Consider the following 13,750-nt stretch of genomic DNA (forward strand, 5'->3'; position numbering starts at 1 on the left):
AAGGGGGTGGCTTATGGCCAGATAGTGGTGGCCCCCTTTTTTTTTAAAAAAAAAAAAAAAATTAAGTAGATATCACGTGTCAACATTTGATTGGTCTATGTGGACTTTCGTTAAGTCAACTAATAACTAATTTGGTCTATTATCAAAACCACATAGATCTCTTGTGATAAAAATCAAACTCTAAAGAGAAAAAAATAAATAAACGAAACCTCATGGAGTATTTAGTATTTAATCCTAAAAACAAACCAACGTAAAAGCTATTTACCAAACAGCCCCTTATCAGCTTTGACTCATTGTGACACAGGTCAAAAGTTATAAAATAATTATACGGGAGCATGACTCCACAGTCCACACGATAATAGTTGACTTTCATTCTTCCTTCTGATCTTCGAGGTCTACTCTCTTTATCATCACCACTCTCAAAGCAAAACCAGAAGATATTCCCCTTCTTTCCTCACTGCTTTCATCTCTCTCCCTCTCTCTCCAAACTCCTTCATCATCGAACGGTCAATGATTTGCGCAGCACCAATTCGATCGGCCACCATTTTGCCTGCGTAGGTGAAGGTATTCTCGTCTGCAAAATGAAGAAGCTGTTTCTAATTGCTCCATTTCTCCTTGCTTCAACTCTCTCCTTTTGCTTCGCAACGTTCGCTTCCGGAGCCGCTGTATTGCCGAAAGATGAAGGTACGCTCATCACACAGATGCATGATATTTTTTTAATTAGCTCTAGTTTCATGGCGATATATGCAATTCAAATCTTTTCATCAGATTTTTTTTTTTTAAAAAAAAAAAAACATGCCAATTTGAGTGGTTGGATCTGGATAGCCTTTTCTTTTTGTTTAATTGTAGCTGATTAATTTGATCATAACTTTTGCAGTGGAAGCTTTACGTGGCATAGCGAAGAGTTTGGGGAAGACGGACTGGAATTTCAGCGTCGATCCGTGCAGTGGAGAATACGGTTGGGTTAAACTCGACCAACGGAAAGGATTTGAAAATGCTGTTACTTGTAACTGCTCTTTCTCCAATGCCACTGTGTGCCACGTCGTCAGCATGTAAGTTCTATCCGGCCTTTTCACTTGAGCACGCTTATTTTATCATTAAGATTTTATTTTGTTTTATATAACAAGTTTAACATGAAAATGTAAATTTAACGTATTTAATTAAAATAAAATGTAAATGATGAAATCAATGTTTGAATGTCATACAAAAATTAAATGGTTGATTTACCAATTTACTATACTGAAATGATTAAAAGAATAATTTTTATTTTTATTTTTATTTTTTTCATATTAAATTATTATTTGTCATAAATTGATAAAAAAACATAAATTTAATCACTTAATCATTATTTAAACAGTAATATTAAAAATTATATTTTTATTTAATTATTATTTTATTTTGTTGGTGTGACGGTGCGAATAAGCCTTAGAAGTGGGTTGATGAAAATAAATAAAAATCATTAGATGACAAATAAACAACAAAAGATAATTTCTAGGTAAACATGGAAGATTGATTCACATGTATCATCGGTACATGCATGTCTTTAAACAATTTTAAATGGGTGTCTTTAAAAATGTTTAAAAACTAAGTTGCGATACTGATATAAAGATAGCTATTACTCATTTCTTTCTTGTAAATATTTTTTTGTAAGTTCTTTTTTCTATTATTATTATAAAATTATCATTAAATATGTAACACTCACGTTTTAGATCTTACATATTCAATAATTAGTTTATTAATTTCTATAAAAGTATTTGACTCATATCTTTGACTTTCAAGTTGTACAAAAATATATTAAATGGGGAATTGAGGACCACATCTTTTAATGCATTCTCACTCTCACTCCCGTCAAATCTCATAGCTGGCTGCGCCAAAAAAAAAAACTGTTATTAGATGGAGGATCGGGACAACGTCTTATTCTCATTCGCTTTCGCTGATCTGTCAATTCTCGTTCCTTAGTGAGCACTGAGCAGGATGGAGCCACCCCTCCCCTCCCCTCCATGCTTTTTATTTATTTACAATTTGTTTTTGAAACAGGTAACATGATTTCATTGGTAAAAGAATGTCATTATTAAATAAAATAAAATAAATAAATAAGTATAAAATTTGTTGAGATTGTCTCATAAACATTGTAAAATAGTTATAAGATAAAAATAAGATATATAATATTTATCTTAATAAAAATGCTAACTAGCACTTATATTGCTAAAATCTAGACGGAAAATTTGATGGAATAACTTATTTATTATATGTTCAAAACTCATGTCCTTAATTGTGAAAATTTGAAATTAGTCTTCATGCTGGAAGAAAACTCAAAAGTTATGAGGCAATTTTTCAAATAAAAATAATAATGCAAAACGTATTAGGGAAAGACCCAAATGGGCCTTGGGAATTTTAATAAAAAAGGCTTTTGTGAAAAATAAAAATAAAAGTTAGCCCGTTCTGGGTCTAACTAGATTTCTTCACCCAAAGGTTGGAAGGAAAACTGGGCCGATAATAAGAAGTTGTAAACTATTTTTTTGGGTAAGATGAAATTGTAAACTAGATTGTCGTTAATTCGGTTATACTAGCATTTGACAAGGTTTCCTTTGCGGGGTAGGATCGCAACTAAGAGCCTGTTTAAGATTGTGTTTAAGGTGCTTAAAAGTGTTTTTAACACTCAAAAAATCTGTTTGAAAAAAAAAAATACTCGTTTAGTAAAAAAATTAAAAGCGCTTTTAAGGGTCCAAAAACCTAAAAATGACCCAAAAAAAACTTTTGGCAAAAGTTTAAGGGCCTGTTTGGGTTTGCGTATAAGAGGCTTAAAAGTGTTTTTAACACTCAAAAAGTTCGTTTAAAGAAAATGTACTTGTTTGGTAAAAAAATTAAAAGCATTTTTAAGGGTTCAAAAAGTTTAAAAATGGCCATAAAGCACTTTTGGCAAAAATTTAAAAATGAATTTTTTGCTCAAAAGTTATTTTTGATTTAAAAATTCTATTTCTCAAATGCAATTCTAAAGAGGCTCTAAGTAGTTTTGAAATGGGTTGAAACCCAAGGCCTAGACCTTTAGATTTTTCAATTTTTTTTTTTTTTTCAAAAATTTGGAAAACTTATTAGCATTTCTCCGAAGATTATTTTTGTTTGTATCTCTTCTTATTATAGGTTCGTTGAACCTTTGGAAGGTACATTTACTGTGGCTTCTTTATACAATTTTTTTTTATATTATACTTATACGTGGCTTTTAAAATTATAATTTGATTAAAATCTAATAAATATTCATTTCATATTGGTTTTAAAAGCTGCTTGTAAGTGTAAAAAAATTGTGTAAAGAAATGAGAGTAAGTATAGTATTCTTCTTCTTATAAAGATGAGTAATGCTATTTAGCGTTGATTTAAAAATTAATTTTTACTGACATATAATCAAGGTGCACGACAATTTTATAACAGTTTACTAAATATAATTATTCTATAAAAATTTTCATGTTTGACGAATATGAAATTTTACTGTTACACGACTGTAATACAATTGACTTGACAATGAAAATCTTCTAAACAGCATTTCTCAAAATTAATAACAAATCAAAAAATGAAAAGCTTTTCCCTATTTGATAGGTAGCATAGAAGACACTCATATTCAGGAGGACACAAAAAGGACTTATAGCATTAAATACTCGTCCTTTTAACATTTAGGCATACATGAAACAAATAAAATTGAAAAGTTTTAAATTCTGAAAACTAAGCATTTCTATCCTCTTTGAAGAGAAAAGGTAAAATTTTGATGACGAGAAAGTTCTTCAGACGACATTTTATAGCTTTAAGCCACAATTTTATTCATTATTTCTTGAGAAAGTTAAAGCCCGGTGACCCAAAAAACCGCACTTTTGTACTGGAATGACAGAGTCCTCAAAGCACAGAATCTCCCGGGCAAACTCCCACCAGATTTGGTCAGGTTGCCTTACCTCCAACAAATGTAAGTGTACACAAATGCTGTAGTTTCTTTCATCAGCTGATTTTCCGGTGGACTCATTTCTCTATTTCCCTCTCATATTAGTGACCTCACCCGCAACTACCTCAACGGTTCAATTCCTCCGGAATGGAGATCCACGCAGCTGGTCAACATGTACTCCCTCTCCCTCTCAATATATGTATAGATGTTTTCATGAAGTGATGATTTTAACGTAAGAGGGTCTTATTGCAGTTCCCTTCTTGGAAACCGGTTAACGGGTTCTATCCCCAGAGAGCTTGCACACATTACCACTCTCAAAAGCTTGTGAGTTTTGATATGCCGTTTGTTTCTATTTGTGATTTTTTTTTTTAAAGAGTTTTGTAATTAAGGAATGCGGTTTTATTATTCGTAGTACGGTGGAGTTCAATCAGCTTTCCGGAAATCTTCCTCCAGAGCTTGGCCATATGCCCTCCATAGAAAGATTGTAAGACGTTTTTGATTATTCCCTCTTATTACAAGAATCTTATCTCTTTTATTTGGTGTGAGAATTCCTGAGGCTGATTTTATTGTTGTTGTTATTGATGGTGTTGATGTTATAGTCTCCTCAGCTCGAATTATTTTACTGGGGAGTTGCCTGATTCATTTGCAGGGCTGATCACATTGAAGGACTTGTAAGCTACTGTCTCTTTCTTTCTGCATTAAGTTTTTCATCTGAGATTACATATGACTTTTTTTTTTTTTTTTTTTTTTTAATTCCTTTTGTCCATTCAACGTAACGCAGTCGGATCAGTGACAATCAGTTTTTTGGAAAGATACCCAATTATATTCAAAATTGGAAAAAGCTTGGAAAACTGTGAGAGCTTTATTCCTTTTTCTTTTTTAATTTTGATTGAGGATTTTGTCATTATTTAATTATGTCTGTTATTTGTTATCCCTCATTACATCAAAATTTGGCAACAACAGAGTGATTCAGGCAAGTGGTTTGAAGGGGCCAATTCCTCCTGGCGTTGCTCTTTTGGAAAAGTTATCTGACTTGTTAGTATCAACCTTTTATGTCACAACTATAAATCATTTTCAGATGGAATTGCATTTGAATTACTATATTCTTTGTTGAATTTGATACGCAGGAGAATTAGTGACTTGAATGGATCTGAAGAACCTTTTCCACCACTTAATAATCTGACACAGTTGAAGACACTGTAAGTTAAATGTTTCAATGACATAATTTTTAGAAGTTCCATCCTTATGGCTACTCGACCTCACATAGATATTATTTATTTTGTTACAGGATATTGAGGAGTTGCAATATTACTGGACAGCTACCTGAATTTCTTGGGGATATGACAACGTTGAAAACCTTGTTAGTATCGTGGCCACTTTTTTGTACATTTTCTGTTTGCTGATATTTCAAAAATTCTCTTAAAAATGCTTGTATGCTAATTTATGGATCATTCAGTATTCTTTCATGGCTTGGAATTCCTTTTCTTCTCCTTGTGTTGATTAACTAAGCAAGGAAAATTTGTGATTTTTTTTAGTTAATACTAAGCAAGGAAAATTTGTACCTTGAATTTAGGAGTTAAAAAATTCATTTTATTTTCTTCCCCTTGCTCTTTTGAAGGCATTGTTCTTTCAAAATAGAGGCTAACATTTCTAATCCAACAATATTTCTGCGATTTTTTTTTTTTTTAAACCTTTTGCCCTTTGATGAAGCCTTTTAGACATTGAACATGATTCTCTTTGACATGATTGGAAAATGCTTTTTAAAAGATTTAAGAATACCAACTAAATTAGCATGGTTTTGACTTTGTTTATGACATTCTTATATAAAAATGAGTGTCGTTTCTCATTTTTACAACTTCAATATGTTGTTTGTTTGTACCATTTTTCAGGAAAGGATTGGTTTTTTAAGGTGCTATTTGTTTTCTAATTCATTTAATTATAACTTTTCTTGCAGAGATCTCAGCTTTTAACAAACTAAGAGGAGAAATTCCAAGCAGCATTGCAAGTCTACAAAAATCAGATTACATGTATGCATTTTAAATTATATGTATCTTTTCATATACCAAATTGCAGACAACCATTTTTGTATAGCTGATAGACACTGTGTGACGGTTACCTCATTAGTGGGGATGAAAAAGGAATAGTTTAATGGCCTGATCAATTAGGCTATCTCCAATTTGATTAACTGGATGATTCCTACATTCTGGCCTTAAAAGATCTCAAGTATAAAATCAGGCAAAAATATCCTTTTGGCATCAAGGTTAAACTCAAACAAACTTTAGGCCCCAAACAGAATTATCTGTGACCAACCAGACAGGATGTTTCAAGGGTGAAGTAACTGGATAGCCTGTAGAATAGAACGTGGCATTAATGTGGCTTAAATGCACCAAGTCAAGCTTTTAGTTACAAAACGTTTTAAGCATTTGGATTGGACAAACATATCATCCATATGGGTAATTGAGTGCTGAAATTGTCTTCTCTTAAACAAGTACCCAGTAGTGTGTCTGCTAAACGCTACAAAAGAGAAATAAGTCCTTTCATGTCATTCAAATTATAGGTTTCCTAGAGTTAAATACTGCATGTTGATATCCATATAAGAATTTTTTAAATTGATTTCCTAGTTAAAGTTGTTCCTCTTCCAAATGATAGATGTAGCTAACACTCCTACCTCTACTTGCTAGAGTAGGGATGCCATTTCATGTAATTTATTATTGTTAATATGAAATTATCCAAAGTATAAATATTCGTTTAGCCATTGGATGTTTTAAAGATTTGCATCCTCAAGGGAAAGTCTACTTGATGATCTGTAATGCACAAACTACATAACGATACTGAATTGGCAATATTGATTTTGTTTAGATATTTAACCGGCAACTTGCTAACTGGACAAGTGCCTCTGTGGATGCTGAATAAAGGGGACAACATGTAAGGTTCTCTGCTAGATTCTGAATATACAAGTAGTCAACCAAAGATGTTGATTATTTTATCCTAATCATTGCATGATATTTCATTAATAATAATAATGATTGTGCATCTACCTTGTTGACTATCTTCTAAAGCTTTATCTGCCTGTATTACTCAGTCGCTTTTACTTCAACTGAAAAAAAAAAAAATGTATCTGAGTATGACCTCTGGTAATATGTAGTTACTTACATGTCTTCCATTTGATTTGGTCTGAATGTCAAAATGTGAAGAAACTCTGATGCTGTTGGGTTGTTTTCGGATGAGATGGTCAAAGGTCCGATCCAACACAACATATGCTCTAAATGTTAAATCTTAATCATTAGAAAAGTGACATGGACAAAAACGATTTGCATCTTTAAAGTGTAATTTATAGAAATATGTGAGATATTTTATTAATCAATTTAGAAAATGAGGGTCTTAAAGCATATCAAAACAAGAGGATTAAAGGAAATGCATTCCTTATAAGTTTCAATGGCATTTCCAAGAATTTCTACTCTTGAGAGTTCCCAATGTTTCCTACTCTCCTTGTGTTTACTTCCAGGTGCTTTTTCTACAATGTGTCAGAAATGGCATCCCAATTTCGAAAATAGGAACCAGAGAATATGCATTTTCATTGAAAGCATGTCCTGTGCAATTACAGCCATACTAATGTCTCCTTTTGAGTTCAAGATTCAAATATCTTTTGTTGCTATGGTTCATGATCCAACTTTGAAGAGAAGAACCTCCATATTCTGGATTGGCATTCACTCTTCTAGTATTTGCTCATGGGATTGTTAGCAAGATAATAGGACTATAAGGAGATGATCATTTTAGTTAGTATTTCCTCAGCTTATGATAGTTTATGAGCAGCTAATCCCTTATGAGTGGTAGAAAGTGCTTGTAGTTTTTCTACTTAAGTTCAGTTGTTAGCTTAATATCTTGGATTATGTAGAATGAAGAATGAGAAGAATTAAATCTGAATACTATCATCCCTTCCAAGTATGTTATGCACTATCATTTATAATATAAGTTTTCTGGTCATGCTACATCATGGAAGCTGATGAATCACGTTGCCTCTTTGTGTGCAGTGATCTTTCATATAACAACTTCACGGTTGGGAATTCTGGGCTATCAGTTTGTCAACAGCGTAGTGTGTAAGAATTCCATCTAAGCATGTTTTTGTGTGTACATGCATGCATGGACATACTCACTAAACTTTTCCCTTGTTATTTTCCTCAGGAACTTGTTTGCAAGCTCTTCAATTGGCAATAAGTCGTGAGTATCAACTTCATCTTTCAACAATATGCATCAAAAACTTTTAACTGTTTGGTGTATTGCCTTGATATATATAAACACAAATCCATTTTTTATGTTACACTAAACTGTTTTGGACCTTGATTGTTCTATCAGTGGCATGGTTTCGTGTTTGAGAAGCTTTCGTTGTTCACATTGTAAGTTGAAATGTCATATATTTCCTTAATATTTTATATTCTCATGATTACCATGTGTCAATAGTGTTACCGACCTGTTTGCTTTTCCTTGTCATGGTGGATGGGGGACTGAGACTTTATAGCCAAATCTCTTATAAATAGGTCTGTAATTTCTAAAGAATAAGAGGTTGTTCTAAGTACAACTAAGTATAGTCGATTGCGTGAAATAAAAAACTGTAGGAAAAAAGGATGAAAGATAGATGTTGAAATTTCCTCAGAAATTGTAGTGCTATGAGCAAGCGATAAAACCACAATAGTTGAGGGTGCACTTCTCTAGGTTTCCTTTTCTTTTTTAATTTTTGATTCTTTGTTGGAAGTTTTCTTTATAGAAAGGTGATACTGTTGTTATCAAGTTTACTACATCAGTTGGAAAGGAAGCCTGTATAAATCATGTAGGTTTTCTTGTCATGCCTGTGGTCTTAGTGAACAAGGAACCTGCTTTTACAGATCCTGCTTTCATATTTAAGTTGTAGGATCATCCTATGTTACATAATTCTTCAATTCTTAGATGTTTTGAAAGTTGTAACACTATATTATAGGAATGCAAATTCCTTTTTTCTAGGCATAAAAGAAACATAAAACTCCTTCTCCCCACTGCTCTCTCAATTGAGAATACTGAATAGGTTTTCTTCCTTTTCTTTTTTGACGGTTATTAATGCTTTTACGTCTACATGTTCAATTGTTACTAATTTATTGTTGTTTTTGTCACAGATTGGTACAATGTTCATATAAATTGCGGTGGAAAAGCAGTAACTATCAATGGCACTACTGCATATGACGCTGATACTGATACCAGTGGACCTTCAAATTTTTTCCAGAGTGCACAAAACTGGGCATTTAGCAGCACTGGTGACTTCATGGATAATGATGACCAAATGGACCCACTTTTATTCACAAATTCATCCAGACTCTCTATGACCAACCCTGAACTGTACATGACTGCACGCCTTTCACCTCTCTCTCTTACTTATTATGCTTTTTGTTTGGGAAATGGAAATTACAAAGTCAACCTCCATTTTGCGGAGATAATGTTCACTGACGATAAAACATATAGCAGCTTGGGAAGGCGTATATTTGATATTTACATTCAGGTAGTTATTACAATATACTTCATCTTTCATCAAGCAATTTTCAGTACTCAAGTAGTTGTTAGTATGAAACGGTTGATAACACATAAAGGGATTAGAATATTGTAGGGAGAGCTGGTATGGAAGGATTTCAACATTGTAAAAGAGGCTGGTGGAGCTGGTAAGGCAGTTATAACAAATTTTACTGCTGTTGTGACTAGTAATACCTTGGAGATCCGTTTCTATTGGGCTGGGAAGGGGACAACTGGTATCCCAGACAGAGGAGTCTATGGTCCTCTTATTTCAGCTATTTCTGTGGATCATGGTAATTTTTATCTTTTATGAGTTTTAACTTTTGGTTGCTTGAAAGTGAAACATTCTCAAACTTGCTTATATATCTAAAACTTTACCTCTATTTCTCTGGGTACTTTTAAGGATGAATGGTGCTAAAGATATTTCGTTAATTTCCTTAATAGTATTTGATTTGGCCTTGTAATTTATTTATGGAAACATAGATGGATGTATATGTCTTTCTTGTCTACTTTTTATGGTTTTATTTTTATTATATATATATATTTTCAGTTTAATGTCTACTTGAAGAAATGATATTCAACAATCATATTTTCATTGAAGTATTCCTAACTATCAGTTTGGACCTCCTTGTTTTCCATGTGTTACTTGGATGATGATTCTTCCTATCAATTACCTTGACAATGATTAATGTTATTACTCTTATATTTTTTCTTCAGACTTTATGTCCCCATCAGAAAATGGAACTGTTATATCTCTAGGTGCAAAGGTTGGGATTGTTGCTGCTGGAGCTTTTGTTATATTTTTGGTTCTGGGTATCCTCTGGTGGAAGTGCTGTCTAGGACAGAAAAATAAAATGGAACAAGGTATTTGCAGGGCAATTAATGTTGTTATTATATGGATCAGTATTTCTTTTTGGTAAAAGTTATTTACTTCTGGTATGTTCTTTGGATTCGTTTTTCCTTTTATTTTTTTTCCATCGAGCACTTTGCATGTGTATGTATGTTTGAACACACTACAGATGCATATGCACATTTGTAGGATGAAGTGGAAACAGCTAACTTGTTTAGTAATATGTTCACCGTGAGGTTGTGTGCGTGGAGCACACAACGGATAGGCCCATGAGCTGACATGCAAGTTGCAGTCTAAAAGCATTGTGCGGCTAATAGGGTGGCACTCATTCTAAGATAGCCTTTTGCAAAAGTTCCTGATGCAGAATGATGGCATGTGGTTTCTCTAGAACTTGGTTAATTTATTAGGTCATCTTTTCTGAGCAAGGGAAGGGAAAAAAGGTGGGGGGGTGTGTGCAGTATGTACTAAAATATAATATGTCTCAAACTATGAGGAATGTTGACAATTATGCAATTTTCTTAGACATACTTCTGTATCTGACTTGGCATCTTCCTCAGATTTAAAGGGTTTGGGCCGGCAAACTGGTATATTTACCTTAAGCCAAATCAAAGCTGCCACAAACAACTTTGATGCTGCGAATAAAATTGGTGAAGGTGGTTTTGGTTCTGTTTATAAGGTATTTGCTTAATAAATATTTTCTTTTGATTGATTGTATCTGAACTTTTCTTATTGTAGCTCTTCTTTTTGAAGTGTCCTTGTTCATTTATGGAAAAGAGTGTCCTTGTTTATTTATGGAAAAGGTTTTATGTTTTCCCAAATGCAGGGCCTTCTGTCAGATGGTACCATAATTGCTGTCAAACAGCTTTCTTCCAAATCAAAGCAAGGAAATCGTGAGTTTGTGAATGAGATAGGCATGATTTCTGCTTTGCAACATCCTCATTTTGTTAAGCTCTATGGATGCTGTATTGAAGGAAATCAATTGTTGCTAGTATACGAGTACATGGAAAATAATTGTCTTGCTCGTGCTTTGTTTGGTAAACTTTTACCTTCTTGCACTTAATTGCATTTGTTGTGTATTTATAGTCATTGATAACATGCATGTATGCTTAGTCATTAACTGTTTTTTATTAATTTGATTGATTGAAGGGCCACAAGAATATGAGTTGAAATTGGATTGGCCAACAAGACGGAAGATTTGTGTTGGTGTAGCAAGGGGGTTGGCATATCTCCATGAAGAATCAAGATTGAAGATTGTTCATAGAGACATCAAGGCTACTAATGTATTGCTTGATAAAAATCTCAACCCTAAGATATCTGACTTTGGTTTAGCCAAGCTTGATGAAGAGGATAAAACCCACATAAGAACCCGAGTTGCTGGAACTTAGTGAGTTGTTGTGTATTAATTTCATGTCATAGTGTTTCCTATTATCTTTTTTCTTATTTTCATGTGATACCAATAGTTTCAAAGAAATAGGAAGAAAAAGGAAATTGAAAGTATCTTACAAGTTAACTATTGATTTAGTTTACCCATGCCCTCAAGACAAACACACACACACACACGAAAGCAATTGGAAATTATTGCCCTTAATATTTGCAATCTTACGAATTTGTGATGCTGAAAATGTTTGCAGTGGATATATGGCACCTGAATATGCAATGCGGGGTTATTTAACTGACAAAGCAGATGTCTATAGTTTCGGAGTTGTTGCCTTAGAAATTGTCAGTGGAATGAGCAACACTGGTTACCGACCAAAGGAGGACTGTTTCCATCTTCTTGATCGGGTAATTTGAATCTCTTTCTTTCTTACACTTTCTCCTTTTCATGCTCTTGTTAATTTATATATGCTTGCGTTTGTTAAAATCTTAGAATTTAATTATGGAAATGTTTCATGTTGAATATCCAATTGTCATATTTGTTGAGCTAGAAAGTTGATACAATGTTGAGGCAAACTCTTCCACTCCTTCTAAATGAAGAATCAACTCCGACTTTATTTGTTTCTTGAATTCTTCTTTTCCTGTTCTGTTTGCAGGCACTTGTTTTAAAAGAGAAAGGAAGTTTATTGGAACTGGTGGATTCAAGGTTGGGCTCAAACTACAAGACAGAAGAGGTTATGGTGATGATCAATGTGGCTCTTTTATGCACTAATGTTTCCCCAACAGTTCGGCCTACCATGTCTGCAGCGGTGAGCATGCTTGAGGGTAGGGCTCTTGTTCCAGAGCTGGTTCCGAATCCAAGTGTCTCAAATGATGAAATGAAAGTGAATGCGTTGTGGGAGCATTTTCAACACAGTAAATAACATAATATGTGTAACTCTATTGGTTTGTAAGGGCTAGGTTAGTTAACTTGTTTGACTCAGAGGCACAAAGAATTACAAGAAAACTTTGAGCACTACTAATCTAACAAGAGAAATAATCAAAAGAACATTGGAAGCGACTAGGTTGAATTTGTGATTTTAAAATGTGAGATTTGAAAACGTGATTTTTAAAAACATTGTTAAGCATTTGTCAAAATTATAGCTTTATCTTTAAAATCGCAGTTTAGCTTTTAAAATTATGCATTTTCACAAAAGCACTTCATTTCTTGTGATTTAAAAACGCGGATTTTAGAAATGACTATTTTTTAAAAAAACGCAAGCCTAAATGATCAATCACATTGGTTTATGCATATTTGTATGTAAAATGGTTAATCAAAACCTACTTTTATCTAGTTGAGGCAATGAGTTTTAAAATACATAATACATCTGATTATCTATTATTATTTTTATTTATTTATATCATTTAAATATTATTTTTTATTTATTTTTATAAAGATTGTATTTTTCTTATCAACTTTTGGAAAAAGAGAGATGTGGAGAGAGAAATAATATATTAATAAGATGGATGTGTGAACAGTACTTGCTACTTGTAGCGGTGCACTGTTAACAAATGCAACAAGAATGTATTTTGCATTGTAGATGCATAATTCGAAAATCATAGAGGTTTTAGTGTTTTGTTTATCTATTTTAGATAAAAGTAAAAAAATGGTTAAGTCAATGTGAATGCTCTAGATATTCAATTTTCTATGATTTGGGTAAAAATTATACTTTTTGTCTATAAAATCATAATGTTAAACGTACCCTTAATGAAATAACTGCCTTGCTAGTTTTCCCACTGCAAATGGAAGTCCTCATAATTTGTCAAACCGGAGGGCTAAAGCTTATCTTGACCATTTCAACAAATTTGGCTCACCAAAATAACTAAAAAAAACTATGTAGATAAATCTACTAGTAATGCTACAAGAGATAGAAAAGTCGTATGTTGATAATAATGATGTGGAAATAAGCTACGTTTGGCAAGGGGAGGTCCAGCACTATAGCTGGAACGGTGCTGTTCCAGCTACAGTGCTGTCTGACACCAATCTTGACTTTGCGATTTTTTTTTTTTTTTTTTTTTATTATAAAAAA

General features: G+C 33.0%; 1 protein-coding gene across 1 annotated transcript; it reads left to right on the forward strand.

Moving 5' to 3' along the window:
* The first annotated feature begins 454 nt into the window (after positions 1 to 454).
* On the forward strand, positions 455 to 12,736 carry LOC132173339 (probable leucine-rich repeat receptor-like serine/threonine-protein kinase At3g14840). Its single transcript, XM_059584813.1, has 24 exons — positions 455 to 684; positions 878 to 1,052; positions 3,878 to 3,949; positions 4,031 to 4,099; positions 4,178 to 4,249; positions 4,338 to 4,409; positions 4,525 to 4,596; positions 4,707 to 4,778; positions 4,889 to 4,960; positions 5,053 to 5,124; positions 5,214 to 5,289; positions 5,882 to 5,952; positions 6,785 to 6,850; positions 7,957 to 8,022; positions 8,108 to 8,143; positions 8,279 to 8,319; positions 9,070 to 9,449; positions 9,555 to 9,750; positions 10,175 to 10,321; positions 10,865 to 10,983; positions 11,131 to 11,341; positions 11,454 to 11,691; positions 11,939 to 12,089; positions 12,338 to 12,736. Exons 1-24 carry the CDS (start codon positions 582 to 584, stop codon positions 12,602 to 12,604), a joined length of 2,916 nt encoding a protein of 971 aa, XP_059440796.1. The 5' UTR covers positions 455 to 581; the 3' UTR covers positions 12,605 to 12,736.
* Positions 12,737 to 13,750: the final 1,014 nt, after the last annotated feature.

Source organism: Corylus avellana, chromosome ca3 (genome assembly GCF_901000735.1).
Source record: "Corylus avellana chromosome ca3, CavTom2PMs-1.0".
Taxonomy (NCBI): domain Eukaryota; kingdom Viridiplantae; phylum Streptophyta; class Magnoliopsida; order Fagales; family Betulaceae; genus Corylus; species Corylus avellana.

Excerpts from the sequence above, each read along its gene's own strand:
- LOC132173339 (XM_059584813.1), top strand. The coding sequence starts at position 582 with ATGAAGAAGCTGTTTCTAATTGCTCCATTTCTCCTTGCTTCAACTCTC. Across the intron at positions 5,125-5,213 it reads CTGACACAGTTGAAGACACT|GATATTGAGGAGTTGCAATA; the intron begins GTAAGTTAAATG and ends ATTTTGTTACAG. Across the intron at positions 11,342-11,453 it reads TCTTGCTCGTGCTTTGTTTG|GGCCACAAGAATATGAGTTG; the intron begins GTAAACTTTTAC and ends GATTGATTGAAG.